Source organism: Eurytemora carolleeae, unplaced genomic scaffold, assembly GCF_000591075.1.
Source record: "Eurytemora carolleeae unplaced genomic scaffold, Eaff_2.0 scaffold1299, whole genome shotgun sequence".
NCBI classification, from domain to species: Eukaryota; Metazoa; Arthropoda; class Copepoda; order Calanoida; family Temoridae; genus Eurytemora; species Eurytemora carolleeae.
Window position 1 is genome coordinate 26,447 of NW_019397196.1, and position 17,744 is coordinate 44,190.

Sequence of the window (17,744 nt, forward strand, 5' to 3'; positions counted from 1 at the left end):
CTGGTTGTACACAATAGAATATATATACACAGGGTGTCCCAAAAAAACGATCTTTAAAACATTGTAGCACTCACTATGGTTAAATTTTTAAACATTTGTACATTTTTGAAACCAATAAGAGGTTTGTAGCACTAAAATAAAGAAAGTATTGACCGTTTGAAGTTTGCCTTCTTGATAAATCTTCAGGTTTAAGTTCCTCCCTTCTGATTGGACAATATTGACCAACTGGACTTGCTTAAAATCAAAGAGTTTCTCCTTGCAGAACTCAGAGGAGAAGTATTTCTAGCTCCAATGAGTTTGGCAGCATCTCTGTTCATTACTGCAGCAACCCTGACAACATTTCTAGGAGTATCTAGTATCTACCATGTCTAATTCTTCCGCTGGATGAATATCCAGGACTCATCTTACTATTCACATTGAATACTGTTCCTTACTCCATTACATTTTCATAAATTCTTCTTTCATGACATAAAGCAGTTCTGTGACCCTGGTACTCAAAAGCAAGAAATTATTACTTTCCTGCGTTGTAAGCTGCAAGTTCTTGCCATTATTTAACAATAACTGAACCTTTAAGACTTGCTTTAAAAATTTGCATGTTTTAAAGACCTTAACAAAATTCCATAATATATTAAAAATTCTAAAAAAATAATATATGAACTCAACCAAGCCAAAATAACATATACTTCATACAACATAATTGAATAATACTTCCTTAATTTTAGTGCTACATACCTCTCATAGATATCAATCGATCGGAAATGTTCAAAGATTTCAACAATGTTTAAAAATTGAACCATAGCAGTAAGTGCATCAATGTCTTAAATATCGTTTTTTGGAACACCCTGTACATAAACATATCTATATTTATATAAAGTTGTAATCTCTGTGTGGGTGTCTGTTTGTTTGTCCGATCATAACTCGGGAACCCCTGGACCGATTTGCCTCAAATTTTGATTGGGGAACTCGGGAGACCCACAGAAATGTTATTGTTCAGGTGCGGGTAAATGGCGGGAGCAAGGTTACAATGTAAGGAAAGTTATTTCAGAGGTGTACACATCTTTTGTACTAGAGTGTACTGTCTCTGGGCGGTAATGTAAACACAAGACGGATGTCACAGCCTGACATGGGATCCATCTTTCACATAAATAATCAATGAAATATTCTAATGAGATTAGCTGAGCTGTTTCTAAATACCTTGTTGATGATACAGTTTAGACATTCTCTTCTGGGCAAATACATCCTTTCTTCCTTTCATTCCAGCATACAGCTTCCTAAATATAATATTCTTAGTATAATTTCATTCCAGCATACAGCTTCCTAAATATAATATCCTTAATAACCTTTCATTCCAACATACAGCTTCCTAAATATAATATTCTTAATATCCTTTCATTCCACCATACAGCTTCCTAAATATAATATTCTTAGTATAATTTCATTCCAGCATACAGCTTCCTAAATATAATATTCTTAATATCCTTCATTCCAGCATACAGCTTTCTAAATATAGTATTCTTAATATCATTTCATTCCAGCATACAGTTTCCTAAATATAATATTCTTAATATCATTTCATTCCAGCATACAGTTTCCTAAATATAATATTCTTAATATCCTTCATTCCAGCATACAGCTTCCTAAATATAATATTCTTAATATCATTTCATTCCAGCATACAGCTTCCTAAATATAATATTCTTAATATAATTTCATTTCAGCATACAGCTTCCTAAATATAATATTCTTAATATCCTTTCATTCCAACATACAGTTTCCTAAATATAATATTCTTAATATCCTTTCATTCCAGCTTACAGCTTTCTAAATAAGTATTCTGAATATCATTTCATTCCAGCATTCAGCTTCCTAAATATAGTATTCTTAATATCCTTTCATTTCAGCATACAGCTTCCTAAATATAGTATTCTTAATATCCTTTCATTTGATCATACAGCTTCCTAAATATGGTATTCTTAAAGTGAGTGTTCGCGAAAAATGAAAGGGGGTATCGGCTTACGGCGAAAAATAAGCGCCTTTGATCGCTACTAATCTTTTGTTGCGTCTAAAAGGAGAAAATTGTTAAAACCGACTCATGCAGAAGAACGTAGCGTCCATGAAAATTCAGAAAGTTGCAACATTCAACTTGGATCTAAAATAATTAATTTAATTCCAAACAAATCATTCAGTTATGACAACCAGTAGTCATGGATCATTTTTATACGACGCATTCTTATATAATTAATATTTCATATTTTTGATTTTGGTTTTTTAAAATAATATTTCGCTAGCGCTGGATTTTCGAACATTCCTGGAAAATAAGAAAATGTCGTCTTCATTATTAAAAATCCTCGAAACAGGAAATTGTTTTCAAAAGTAGCTTTCAGATAAAAAAAAATAAAAAGCATAATGAAATATAACTTAAATACGAATGCGTTGATTATTGGTTATAATATCTGAATGATTTGTTTGGAATTAAAATGTTTTTTTTTACGATCCAAGTCGAAATTAGCAACTTTCTGAATTTCTATGAACGGTAAGTTCTTTGGTATGAGTCGAAAAATTATTGATGATTATTAGTTGTAATATCTGAATGATTTGTTTGGAATTAAATTGATTCTTTTACGATCCGACTCGAATGTTGCAACTTTCTGAATTTGTATGGACGCTGCGTTCTTCTCAGGATAGACGCAACAGATAGAAGTAAGATTAGTAGCGATCAAAGGCGTTTTTTTCGCCGTATACCCCCATTCATTTTTATCGAACACTCCCTTTAATATCATTTCACATTTGCAGCATACAGTTCTCTAGAATTTGTATTTCTAAAATATAGTTCAAAAATATAAAAAAAACGATCGGACGTTTGAGCTTTCTTCTTAGCCTCAAATATCTTTGAAAAAGGCAAACAATACCTTTTTTAATATTTTTTTTTATGTTATTTGAATATGCAACCTCCTAGATTATTTATTCTTCAAATACTTGCTGCATTCGCCCAAGTAAAAAATTGATAGATTAAGATTCAAAATTTTAAGAATTTTGTGTTTTAACTTGTAAGAAATGTTTAGCAATGTAATGTGTTTTTCCTATCATTTTACGAAAAAGATGATAAAAAATAAGTATTTTAAATTTTTTTTTGAAAATTATTGTTTTTTGTCTTTAACGAAACGATAAGCTTTTTTTATAAGGGTGGGTAAAAATTAAAAACGCCATTCAATTTAGAACTCTCTTGTTTCAGGGGCTTATTCAGGAATTTATCCAGGGGGGCTTACANACTCTTACAAATTACAGCTTTCTCAGTAGGTATCACTATACTAAATCAAAGAATTATTTGAAAAGACGATATCGAATTCGTCACTGAATTCCCATGTTTATTGGGACACCCTGTATATTATATGGTATATGCATTTTTCTAATTCTTATTTTCCTTGACTGTAGTTGTACTTTAAACAAAACTTTTCATTTGGGTTAAAAATAAAAACAGTACGCCAGGCGGCCAAGAGGTGTCAAATAAGGATTTTTTTGACGGCCAAAATCTCCACTTTAGAATTTTTAAAATCAATAAATGCTTGATTTTACAATAAAAATACATTTCACAATTATTCGTTTTCGAAAAATATAAGAATTTGTTTTATTGGATTTTTATTTAAAAAAATTGTCCGACATAAGCGGGTGTCTGTGATAATTTCGCCAATCAGTTTTATTTGTTGTGCTGATTGTACAAATCGGCGAAGAAACGGATAGAGGAACAACATTGAGACTATAAACAAAGTGCGTACAAGTGTACTGAAACTGGTATCAAAGTCCGTCGCAATAAAGAATTTCTTTTCCATGAAAAAAATAAGCGTAATATTAATGAAACATCTTTAGAAAAAGTTCTCAACTTTCTCTATCTTTGTATTCAAAAATCTTCACAACCAAAATCCTGTAAATATACTTCCTTAGATTTCTCGGATGTGAGTGAGTATATGGTTAACGACAATATGTTGTAAGGAGGACAGGTTATTTGTAGAAGTTATTCTTATTATCAAAATATATGGGATTTTTCAATGTATTTTCATTGCATTTTCAACCTAAAAATCGTACGTTCCAATATAAGTCTGTTAATTTAAAAAATGTTATTGTTTTTGTTCCTTGAATATATTTCATATTTCTGGACAAAACCGATTAAGCACAAATCCAGTTTAAGAAAAGTGTTAATTGGAACAAAATACCCATGTCCGGAGAATAACTACCTCTTTTTTCAATTTGCAATTGTTGTCAAATATATTGTTGGATCAATGAAAAATTGTAAAAAAAAGAAATAAAGACATCATTTAATAACAGAATACAAAATAAAAGGTGTATTTTTTTTAACATTTACCATTTATAAAATCTACAATTGGATGTGTATTGTGTATTGTGTATTGCGCATTGTGTATTGTGTATTGTTTATTGTGTATTGTGTATTGTGTATTGTGTATTGTGTAGTGTGTATTGTGTAGTGTGTATTGTTTATTGTGTATTGTGTAGTGTGTATTGTGTAGTGTGTATTGTGTANTTCATTTTAAAATCTTATTCTTAAATCTATATGTATACTTAATGCTTTTGTGTTAGAAAGTCTAGTATGATATATTTATATGTCAAATAGTGTGTAGTGTGTATTGTGTATTGTGTAGTGTGTAGTGTGTATTGTGTATTGTGTATTGTGTAGTGTGTAGTGTGTATTGTGTATTGTGTATTGTGTAGTGTGTATTGTGTATTGTGTATTGTGTATTGTGTAGTGTGTTTTGTGTATTGTATCGTGTGTATTGTGTAGTGTGTACCCCTTTTTTTAAATGCACGACCCTACCCATGTTACATCATGCATGACATGTAGGGATGTTAACGTTTTCATTTTTTTGAAAAATTATCGTTTGTTATGAAAACGACGAGTTTTTTAAGAACGATCGGTTTAAAAGCGATCATTTTTTAAAAGTTCGTTTTTTAAATGGTCTTTTTCCAAAACGATCGTTTTTATAAAAGCTCCCCCCACAACTGTTTAACTTCATGTAAGACATCATTCAATAAAGTTGCATGTAATTTTTTTTTCAAAAACGATCGTTTTTACAAAAACGACCATTTTTATAAAGTTTGTCGTTTCGTTAAAGATCGTTAACATAATTGTCAATAAAATAAGTTTAAAACGAGTGGGTCGTTTTTAAAAACGATCGTTTTCGAAAACGATTGTAAAACGAAACAAACAAGGATCGTTTTCAAAAACGATGAACGGCCCTAATAACATGATGTAAATTTATATTTAATATAAGTGATAATAAAGCATATCCAGAAAATAAACTTTGATATTTATAAATATCTATAATTACACTTACCGTCAATATCAATCCATGTCACCGCTGTGCAAAGTACAAAGTTATATTTTTAAATCATTAAATTCTTCAATTTATCCTCTCATTCAGGCTTTCAGCAGTTCACAATTTTAAATTAAGAAACAAGTCTAGATTTGAAATCAGCTGTTCAGAGATATCTCTAGAGAAATCCGGGAGAAATAGAGTCTCTAGGTACAGTGTACACTGTCAGCTTTCATGGAACTGAATCTAACAGAGTAAACTTGTCCTTTCGAGGACGTTGGGGTGGGNCCATATTCATGGCAAACAGTAAATCTTTAAAATCCCCAATTGATTTTTACCCCTTTTAGAAAAACTTATTTTTAGAATACTCGAAACACTGAAAACCAATATGTGCACACTCTTACGAAAAAAATCAAGCTTATTTTTGCCAATTACTTCTTCTAAACTTAAGCTAGAAACAAGCACTATGCAGTTTAAGAATGTATATATCTAGGGCTACAAAAATGTTAAAGTGAGTTGTTGAGGTAAAACCAAAGACTAAGGCGTTGCAACACTTTGAAGTCGAGGCTGTCTAAAAATTTGATGACTAACTTTCTGAGTTGGGAGGATGGAGGATAAAAAAGAGTGGTGGACATGGATTGTGGGTGGGACGGCTAATCCCGTACCCAGGAGGGGGCGGAGGCACGTGCCCCCCCCCTCTCCATACATTAATTAAGACAATTTAAGAGATCAAGGAGGAAAAAAGAAGAGAAAATGAAGAAAAAAGTAAAACGATAAAAATTTCATGAAATTAAGTAAAATTTTACCAGACTTTTTTCCCATTAAAAGTAACCTTTCATGAAAACATTCTTATTACTTACAGATATTTAAAACCGAAAACTCTAGACCGAAGAAATACATATAGCTGCGGCTGTAAGACGACTTTAAAGGTCGTCGTTATCAAGGCTTTTTAAATTTCCGACACCATTTATTTCACTTAATTTGGGTAAATCAAACGTAAACTTATTCACAAATGTTTAAAAACTTGGTAAAATTTAGCTTAATCTCGAAATGCACAGTGGACACTTTTGAATTATGCGCATATTATGCTTGATTTCTCAATTTTCGACCAACCTTGAGCACTTATCCTTTTCCCACCAATCTCCGAAACTTGAATAAACTTTCTTTTCTGTGTTATGTACTTTCTCACATAAATCACACAACATCTAACAAAACAAAAAGAATAATAACAGGCGGAGCTTAAAAGTGTGATTTAGGGAACTAAAAGCGTAATTTCAAGTGACCCTTCATGCAAAGATGTCTCAAATGGACCCGCGACGATAAAATAAAATAAAATTGAATGTTCAAGTATGAGATATTAATGTTTGTAAATTTGTAGCTGATTATGTTCAATTGTGGTTTCTCTACAAATGAGGCTTGCACATTTCGTCTGCAGAAAGAAGAATTATCCTATATGATATTTTTGCAATATTACCAAAGTACTTTTTCTTTCTTTTTTTAAATTCCTTTCTCAAAAAAACATCTCAACTTGTTTTTACATCAAAGTAAAACGAGTAGATAAACAAAAATATGACTAAAGATTGTTTCGATCTATCCAATATTAAATTTTTATTGAGATCGGGTCTACCAATGAAAAGATATATCGACAAACCAATGGCTGGAAACACTTCAAATGTCGGCCTATTTGTAAATATTTTTCATTGTTTTATTTGATGAAGTTGATCTAATCACTACCTGTCCTTTAAAATATTGACGAGATGACTGAATTCTGTGAGATGTTTTCCAGTCTAGAAATCTATTATAATCCTAAATTATTCCATTTTAAATAAAATGATTTTTTAAAGTTTAGCACACAGTTGTCATTTCCATTCGTGTTTATGGTTTCAGGATAACAACAAAGACGAAATTTAACATTTATAATGTACCAGGTGGAGTATCCGGCGTTTCCAAGGTTTTAAACACTTAGAAATGAAATAAATCGAGTTTTCAGTCAAACACTCCCTATTTATGAAACTTTGTTATAGTTTTACAAATAGAGAGTGACGAATCTTGTTCTAAGAAGTTAGTCCCACCCAAATAGATTCTAGTACAATAGATGGCAAAGTAGAATTTGTACACTCTCAGTACAGTTGTATTCTGTCGTCACAAGTGTCAATTCAGTTTTTGTATCCGACAAAATTATCAATAATAGTGATAATTTTAGAATAAAGTGCTTTTCTTACAGTAAAATAACTGCAATCTTATGAGTTCTTTAGTTTCTGTTTTTACACTTTTTTATCTAATCTTGGAAAATGTGTCAACTAATTTAAGAAAAATTTCGTTTTCCTTGTTATTTTTGACACTTCTGACGTTGTGTATAATTGGTTAATTTCTCTGTTGCCACCTATTGTACTTGATAATCTATTTGGTCCTAACAATGCTAATAACAATTTCTTGTATTTAAATGTATATGTATTATTGCATACTTACCTTGCTGTTTTTATCTAGTTTTAGAAGGTATTCAGCCAACTCTTTGGGGGATTTAAAGTCCTTCACAGAAATCCAGAAATTGAAAATGCAATCAAACCATATAGATTAACTTCTAAATGAAGGTGGATTATTTTGTTTTATTCTTGGGTACGCATATTTTGTAACATTTTAAGCTTGCAAAGAATCCTTAAAATTTTGAGAAGATTGGAAATTTCCAATATTTTAGGCCAATTTCTTAATTTTTTAGATCTATAATTCTCTATAGATAAGAATACTTTTAAATCAAATTCCCTTTAGATCGAAAGGTTCATAGATCAGATTTCTGAACAACAGTGATTCTTAAATTTCGTCACAATAGTTCACGATATTTCACGATATTTCATGATATTTCACGATATTTAATGATATTTAACGATATTTAACGACATAAAATAAGAATAACTGCGTTATCCCTTTATTAGTCAAAAGCTTAAATCAAACTCTAGAACAAACTAAAGATCAATGAAGAACATAAATTGTTAAAAAAAAAATTACAGAAAAGATTAAATTGCTTATTGCCCAATCACTATAAATTACATTTACAAAATTGCCATTGATTTATGCCGCATAGATGATAGATTGCTTGGTAAGTTAGACCAGCGAGGTTTGTGTATTTTCTAGTCCAGAGTTTAGAAATTTTTGTTTTGAATTCAAAGTTCTTCCTGAACGTTTATATAGGAATGTGGAGGTGCTACATCTTTATAGTTACCGGACCCTGGAATCAACAATTATATTAGATTTGTTAAATAATAACTACAGTGAGAACCAGAAAACTGTGGAATAGGGGCACAACATTAGTGTTTTTGATGTTGTTACTAGGCAAATAGGTTTAATATAGCAATTTATTAAGTTACGTGGGGCCATGTTTACACTACAAAATAGATGTGTTTCATGTTTATTGGAGTATACGTCATAACTTGAGTCTAAAAGTCGTCTTTTAATTTTAGATTTTTCTGGTTTTCTGTATATTTTATATCTTACTTGTTTGGCTTTTTTGTCGCATTGGTTTACAAATCAATCCACATATTTTGAAAACCTGACATGCGTCGATTGTTAATAATTTGGAAATCCATATTCATGGCAAACAGTAAATCTTTAAAATCCCCAATTGATTTTTACCCCTTTTAGAAAAACTTATTTTTAGAATACTCGAAACACTGAAAACCAATATGTGCACACTCTTACGAAAAAAATCAAGCTTATTTTTGCCAATTACTTCTTCTAAACTTAAGCTAGAAACAAGCACTATGCAGTTTAAGAATGTATATATCTAGGGCTACAAAAATGTTAAAGTGAGTTGTTGAGGTAAAACCAAAGACTAAGGCGTTGCAACACTTTGAAGTCGAGGCTGTCTAAAAATTTGATGACTAACTTTCTGAGTTCTTTAGAGTTCAGTGAAAGAAGTTCTAAAAAGATAAAACTCATGCATTTTTGCGATGATTATTCCAAAATATTCTAAGCGATATTTTAGCTCGGTTAAGGTGTTTGCGTTTCCGGTTACCCCAGTCAGATAAAGTCAAATTGGCTGAAGCTGATAAGTCTAGTTGTATCGAGGAAAAACCGGTTTCAAAGCATAAATAATTTTTAACCATAGATAAAGATAGATTGCGCATAAGACGACATTTTTCATCTTGAAAGATATAAATGTGTACAGAGATGTTTTAAAGATATTATTATATATTTATATATTTATAGATTAACTAGGTCGGTTGTGAACATTAGCTGTTCTTATGTCATTGAGTACTTGTGGTGTACATGAGTTCTGTAAAGAGAAATTTAAGTTAGTTTAGTCCTTCTCATGTCCATCTTCAGTTCTCGTCAATATGATATATTGCTCAGTGAAATATTGTTGTTCAAATAGTTCCATTCCCGGAGTTATTTTACACTCTATTATGAAATCCATTAAAACACCAAACCACCCCGCTTATCATTTAAGTACACTTTGACCCCTAGAAGTATGAGTTCGCGGACTGTACAATTCTTGGTGATTTTGCGTACATAAGTTACCTATGTTTATTTATTTATCTTTGCTTTAACATCCCGCTGTTGGGGGAATCACGGCACACTGGTCGGTAATAAAAAAGCCGATAGAAAATAAATAAACCAAATGTGCGTAAAGTCTAGTTTTTATTACCTAAAACTATTGGAACCATGCTCTGTTCTAAATATACAATATTTGAAAATTAACATTTGACACTTGCCCTTGACTCATAAGGATTGAAAAATAGTATTAGGAGAACATTTATTAAAAAATTTTGAACATTTTTAATATATTCAGCCTGCCATTGTTCCGGGATTACTTTCTCTTTGTGATATTTATACATTAGATTATGTTTTGTAAAATATATCTTGATTTGTAAAATATATTATATTTTGTAAAATATATCTTGATTTGTTAATTATATTAGGTTTTGTAAAATATATCTTGATTTGTTAATTATATTAGGTTTTGTAAAATATATCTTGTTTTGTTAATTATATTAGGTTTTGTAAAATATATCTTTATTTGTTAATTATATTAGGTTTTGTAAAATATATCTTGATTTGTTAATTATATTAGGTTTGTAAAATATATCTTGTTTTGTTAATTATATTAGGTTTGTAAAATATATCTTGTTTTGTTAATTATATTAGGTTTTGTAAAATATATTGTTTTGTTAATTATATTAGGTTTTGTAAAATATATCTTGTTTTGTTAATTATATCCTGTTTTGTAAAATATATATTGTTTTGTAAAATATATCTTGTTTTGTAAAATATATCTTGTTTTGTAAATTATATTATGTTTTGAAAAATATATCTTGTTTTGTAAATTATGTTATGTTTTGTAAAATATATCTTGTTTTGTAAATTATAATATGTTTTGTAAAATATATCTTGTTTTGTAAATTATAATATGTTTTGTAAAATATATTATGTTTTGTAAAATATATCTTGTTTTGTAAAATATATTATGTTTTGTAAAATATATCTTGATTTGTAAATTATATTATGTTTTGTAAAATATATTTTATTTTGTAAGTTATATTCTCCGCTTGTTTACCAATATACAATATATAGTTACATGACACTCTTTTCATAAGTAGAGGAAAAGCATTCAAATTATAAAATCGAGAAAATGGAGTTTCTTCCCCTTGCATTCCCTTATAATTCAGAAGAGAAGGATAAAAATCTAAAATATATCATTCCGGAATTTTCGTACGGGGTTTCATTTTAAAATCTTATTCTTAAATCTATATGTATACTTAATGCTTTTGTGTTAGAAAGTCTAGTATGATATATTTATATGTCAAATATTGTTCCTAGAGTGTTCCAAAACTTTTCTGTGATATAATCCTCGCAAAGTGAATTTTCAAAGGAAAGGTAGAATTTGTACCGAGTTCCAAGGTTTCCATAACAACTGTCATCACATTCGTTTTTATTCTTGGAACATTTTCCAAACTGATCAATAGGAATCCATTTTTTCAATTCCTAAAAGCTAGTTTTAATTCAAATGTTTTACTTCCTGCAAAGAATATATTTGAAAAATGTATTTCAATTAAATTGTTCTCATTCTGAAAATCCTTCTTAACTCTAAAGGTCGAGGGGGGTGGGGGGGGCGATGTGCATTATTGTTTACATTTTCCGACGTACTTTTTCTGAAATCATTTAATTGTATTTGGCATTAATTAAGTGTTTATTAAAAGAAAAGACTTTCTACCCTCATACCTTTCTAACTTACTGCATAAAGGAAAAATACACGTCGTACCTTAACATATTCCTCTCTCTGTGAATCTGTTTGACAATGAGAAACTACCCAGGCCACCAGCTTCCTATTTTTACCAAATGATTTATTGTTAAATTGAAAACAATTAAATCACGAATCAGTTCTACAAGTTCATCTGGAAAAGTTCTAGAAGCGAAACTAATTAGATTATATTTTAACATTACATTTGAAAGATGATTTTAAGGTCGTCTTTGATCTTTAATTATATAAGCCTGCATATTTTTTTCTTCAAAAAGTTCAAAAATAATCAATGTTTTGCTTTTTTACAAGGGTTCACAATTAAATACCGCAAATTAATTCAAAACTTAACGATGACAATTAAGTTGTTTCTGAACTATTACGTTTTGTAGAGTCTCAATGCAGTAAAAACCTTAATTGTTTCACCCACCCCTACAGCGTCATACCTATCATCTATTGTTTTAAAATTCAATTCTTTTTTATCCATCTTTCCTCCTGATATGTTGTCTCTAGAATCTGTTCTAATAGATGTCATTTCTCCATATGGTGAAAATATATCAGAGTCTCTCCGATAAGTCATTGTTAAATTAAAGAATGATTGAAACCTAAATAAATATTCTCACAAAGTTTAAAGGAACTGTAGACTAGGTAAAACTACATTAGTAGGATGACATGTCTGATTTACAATAATTCTCGTTAAAAGGTTTCTCTGGTCAGAAATTTATGAGAAACTAGTAAATAGTGGCGGATTTATGATGCCAGAAACAATGACAAAAATTGTTAGAATTTTGACACATTTCAATTTAGCATAACAACAAAAAAATCTTCTTCATTATTGTTTAGATAAAAGTTTAAAGGATAGCGTTGTAAATCGATCATAAACCCCTTTAACGACAAATAGACCCCCCTCCCCTGCTTCCAAAATTCAAAATCGGGTTGGTTGAGACCGAGTGCCGCATTCATAACTGTTATCAGTGCTTGATCTCGGTCTTTTACTATTCTAGAAATTAGTTTAATCTTTATTTGATATCCATGAACAACCAATCTGAAGCCAGGGAATATGTTGTGTTAAACCGATTCTGCGTAAAATTTAAAATTGCCCATTGTGTATATCGAGATCAATTGATTGCAATTATGAACATCCAACAAATAAATTGCCAGCTCATTGCTAATTTTTTATCTTAAGTAAGGAGAGAGAGAATTAAGGGGGGGGGTGTTCAGTAGTCGGAAAGTAGAAAAAAATACTCACTCTTCACTAAATCCATCAATATTATCATTAATAGGAGATTCAAGGCTAAAGAATACATACAACTGTTTTGGACTTCTAGCAACCGGGATCTTAATGTTAGACATGAATATACATTGAAACCAATAAATCTGTGGAATAGGAAGACGACATTTAAACAATCTTAAGTGCATATGATGTTGTTACAAAGCGGAATGTTTTTAAGTTGCTTAAAAATCAATTTATTTAAAGAAATGCGTGTACAGCACAATTGCTATGTTTGTGTACTATGGACTATTCAAATCATAACTTAAGTCCTGCAAATTGTCTTTCTAATCCTCAATGTTTATGGGTTCTACTTAAGCAATTGATAAAACTATTTGCTTTGTAACATCAGTATAAAATACTTATAAGATTGCTTAAAGATTTTCTTCCTATTCCACAGTTTTATACATATTTAATAGAGAGAAAGTTCAGAAGAGGAAAAATTAAACACGTAGTTAACACCCTCCCCCCCTCTTCCTCAACAAGACAAATCATTGTTTTTATTAAAATACCTGGTGATCTTTAATGTTTTGGGAATGGAATATTAACATATCAAAATCTTTGATATCCGACAATAACGATCTAAAAAGTAAAATCAAGTTGAGATTCAATATATTGTCTTCCTAAACAAGAAAATCCTCCAACAAGATAATAGAAATCCTCAATTCTCAAAATAATGTTCGTTTCCTTCACTTAGAATCTACTATTTTTGAAATAAAAGTGCATTAAAGAACTATACCGAAAGCATGCTATTGTTCAGAGGGTTGAAAAAGTTGTCCGAAATTGGCCAATTATCATTTTCACAGATTCAAACAGTTAACGACAACGTGCTTTAAAAATTTGACCTATTGTTTGTTATAAAGCAATTATTCACTGAACAATTGTTGACAATAAATGATTGTTGTCCAAACCCATATCCAAAGTTGTCAGTGGACCAAAACTAAAGTAAAATTAAAGTACAACTTAACAATAATATATATAACAATCATAAACCAATTTATTCTTAAGATAATTTAAACCACAATGTAAAAATATAATTAAAATAGAATTTACAGCATACGTAATATACAGGGTGTCCCAATAAGCATGGAAATTGAGATTGACTTTGACTTTCACCTTCAAAGTTGACTGAGATATTAGGAATTTTTTCCTGAATCTAGTTTATTATGAATCAACAAAACTGTTTAAATGTTTAATATTTCGGTCAATTTGTAAGATACAAAAAAGGTAGACCAAATTTTGGAAAGTTCATTAGACTTTCAATTTTTTTTTATGCCCTTTATGAAATTTGTCAATTATCGGAAATCAAAGACGATATTCAAGTCGTTTCTCAATTCCCATGTTTATTGGGACACCCTGTATTTATATATTACGCAAATTTTGTTCAATCTTTGCCAGCAAACCTGTTTTTGGTTGAAAGTGGAGGGAGGGGGGGGGGGGGGGGGGGGTAATCATTTCATTTTTCCTTTTTGTGCAGGGATTAGAAAATTTTAGTTTGTGGCAAAAATTAAATTCCTATAAAGTAATTAAGTTGTGATGAGAAAGGAAAATAAATACATTTGATGCAGACCCACAAGCAACAAAAAAACATGAAACCATAGTTAAATACTTTAACTATACCTTGGTATAGTATAAAATATATTTTATGGTCGGTCTATCTGAAAATATTTAAAAGTATGAAAACTAAATGATTTGGGTGAAGTTAACTTTAAAAACTTAATTTCAAATGAATCTTTATTTATAATGTGGCATGTCCGATTCACAACGGTACCCTTAATAGATTTGTCTGATATAGAATGAATCAGATATCTATTATTTTTTTTTTTAAAGCTGATTATTTTTAATCGTGGTTTCTCTATTAAGTGACTAGGAAATTTCTGTTACAGAAGCAATATGGAGGAAATTGTAAAAAATAAACGCTTTTTAAGTTTTAAAGGGTACCGTAGTAAATCGGACATTCTACTCTTTAAATGGACTGAATGTCACTTGAAATTACAATATTATAGCTAATTTAATAAAGAAAATAAAATGCATAAAGCTAGCTGATCACTTTTAGAAGGTTAAGGAAGTTCACAGAACATTATCTCAGTTTTTAAATCTACTTAATAATTATTAGATAAATTTTAAATCAAATAAAACATATAATCTCATATTTTAAATATTTCCTTGTCCTCCATTGATGCGAAGTAATTGAAAAGGTGTGGACATTAATATGAATCCTAAAAATGTTGAATCAAAGAATTAAATATGTAAATGACACATTTGAAGTAAATTGAGAGAACCAGAAAACTTTGGAATGGATAATCGTATTAGTTCTTTCTTTGATATTTATATCGCTAAAGAGTTTTCAGTTTGATATTGTTGCAACTATAACAAATTTCAAAACTTATATATTTATTACACTTTTCTGTAAATAGTTAAGTTACAAAGAAAGAATTCTATTAGATATTTTAAATTTAAATGAAAAAAAGATGACGAGAATTCCACTGTTTTCGGGTCCTCACTGTACCAAAACATGATATTGTTTAAATATTATTGATCAATTTTGAAAATTACCAAAAATCAAGAGAAGAAATAAAATAGATAATTTTCGCCTTAAATGCATATTTTTATCTTAAAAAATTTCGCATGTAAAAAAATTTATTATCATTTAACTTTATTACATAATAAACGTCCTGATTTAGGCTTCTTTTGGATCCTGCAAAGTATAACTAGAAAGTGCAGCAATTTGAACAGTGATTATAATTTTAAATATTGACATTTTTCTAGCAACATTTTCAGCAAGTAACGTTTTATAGGTAGAGGTCGTTTATTTATAGACTTTTTCTGTCACTACAAATGTCAACTTTTTGTAACTAAACTGGGGTTTATTTTTTCAGTATGTTTATTTGCTCACGAATCATCAAAAATTTAATGATAAATGAATTATTATTTCTAAAAGATTTCATTTCAAAATGAGCTGAAATCTCAAGATGCCAAATTGATTATCTACCGTAGTAAAGAAAATAATAGACTACATGTTAAAAAAGGGTTCTTAAAATTTTAATTGGCCAACTTTTCATCATAAATCTTAAAAGATTGAAAAATGGAACAGTTGTTATTAATCATTCTTGTAAAAAAAGTGCAAACAAAGTAAAAATAACAACCCTAAATCTGAAAAGGCGCGGCGGGGGGTGGAGAGAGGGGGGAAGTGGGGGAGTCTAAATAAATATAAAACTTTGGAGACTTTCTTAAAACCCCCCTTCTCCTAGTAAAAAGGCCCTTATAGAGTTCAGAGTTAACTAAGGAATGAAAAGTAGAAACGCTTCTTGACAATCCATCACAAAATATAATTAAAAATGGATTAGTACTCAGCTGCAGGGATCGAATTTAATGATTTGGAGAAGTCGCTAAACTATATTTTAGAAATACCGCCGGTTCAGTTATCTCGATATTTATCTAAATCCTCGTGAATCTTTAAGGGGAGAGATCGGCAAGGTAACATAGTTGAACCGAGAGTGCAAGATTATAGAGAAAAATTTTAGAATTTATTTGATAAACCAATGAGACTTTTTTTTGGTGTATGATTTCTTTGTAAAAGCTTAAATTTGTTTTCCACCCCCCCCCCCATGATGTTTCCTTAGAGTTGAGATAGGGGAGTGGGATACATGTCACTATAGTCCAACTTATTATTAAAAAAATTTAGATATCTAACTTTACTGGTTTGGGTGCTATTTAGGTTTTAAAAAGTTCAAAATGTACGTGGGAAAAAATATCTTTTCTATTTTAGATAATGTTGACATGTGTGTAACATGTTTTTACATCCATTTTTCAAGGACTTCTTAAATATATAAATCTTTAATCTGCAGATTAATAACTAAGAAAGTTATTGACTACTTTTAATTTTTTTTCTAAATCAGAACGTTTGAACGTCCTCCACACTGTGCTGTTACACACCCTATGCATACAAAAATTGCTAAAGGACTTGAGTCTTTGTCACAAACTCAAATTTGTTAATCCTTATATCTCAGCAACTTGATGGTGCAAAATTGTGGGTTCTTTACAGAAGTGACTGCAAATTGTTACTGCAGGAAAACATGTGAGAGTTAGTATAATTAAATTTCAAATAACCCTCCATCAACGAGATTATATTTTGTATCGGTATAGAGTGGTAATGTACTCTAATTGTTTACTAATGCCAGGAACTATACCGAGAGACTACTGCATATTTGTTTATTTTAAGAAGATTCTGGCCTAACCTATAGTAAATCATCATCAGTAAAAAGTTTTAAGTGAACAGTACAGCTTTCTGAGTACACAGGTTTAGAACCATCATTTTTTTTTAACTTCTTTTGAATATTTCTTTCATATGTGGGTTCTCCTCAAAAGTGACTTTCAAATATCTTGATTATATGAAACAATGGAAAAATTCACAGTAATAAAATGAAAAATAAACACTTTTCGAGTCAGAAAAACGAGATTATCTGACATGAAGTACAGTTGTAAATCGTGCATTGCTACTTTTCATGGAGGGTCAATTAAAATTATGCATTCCCTTTAATTGAATATATGCGTTGCTGCTAAATATGACAGGCCGAAGAACACTTTTTGGCTGGCAATTTCAACTTCTTTTGAAGGCTTGATTTAAACAGGTGTTTCTTTTTGTTTACTTGAAACAAAGAAGCACTGAACTATTTGTTATGGTATAATTTTACTGCCAACAACAACGCGAGAGTAGTTATCTAGTAGCAAATGTTGATTCTTGTAGTTCAAACAAAGAGAATAGAATATATATTAGAGGGGAATTATACTAGAAAAAAGTGTAAAACGGCCTTTTTGTTGTATTGTTTCCATACTGCAGATGTACTTCACATATTTATGCTATATAACCTTTTGGGCCCAAGAATATCATTTTATAGAAAATCTAAAATTAATATTA

The 17,744-nt window shown here is 29.9% G+C and overlaps 1 protein-coding gene across 1 annotated transcript; it reads right to left on the reverse strand.

Moving 5' to 3' along the window:
- Window positions 1–6,421: 6,421 nt before the first annotated feature.
- On the reverse strand, window positions 6,422–17,271 carry LOC111712670 (alpha-(1,3)-fucosyltransferase C). The gene is made up of 14 exons (XM_023487352.1): window positions 17,065–17,271; window positions 14,992–15,045; window positions 14,447–14,484; window positions 13,672–13,766; window positions 13,339–13,408; window positions 12,806–12,894; window positions 12,003–12,161; window positions 11,581–11,644; window positions 11,135–11,303; window positions 9,967–9,993; window positions 8,495–8,547; window positions 7,794–7,853; window positions 7,059–7,130; window positions 6,422–6,529 (listed from the first exon to the last, which is right to left on the reverse strand). The coding sequence occupies exons 2-14, from the start codon at window positions 15,032–15,034 to the stop codon at window positions 6,422–6,424; spliced, it is 1,047 nt and encodes a 348-aa protein (XP_023343120.1). The 5' UTR covers window positions 15,035–15,045; window positions 17,065–17,271.
- Between the last annotated feature and the right edge of the window lie 473 nt (window positions 17,272–17,744).

Coding starts and splice junctions, on each gene's coding strand:
- LOC111712670 (XM_023487352.1), bottom strand. CDS start 15,034: ATGTCCACACCTTTTCAATTACTTCGCATCAATGGAGGACAAG. Junction 11,645..12,002: donor TTTAAAACAATAGATGATAG/GTATGACGCTGT, acceptor TGGTAAAAATAG/GAAGCTGGTGGCCTGGGTAG. Junction 11,304..11,580: donor AGAGAGAGGAATATGTTAAG/GTACGACGTGTA, acceptor ACTAGCTTTTAG/GAATTGAAAAAATGGATTCC.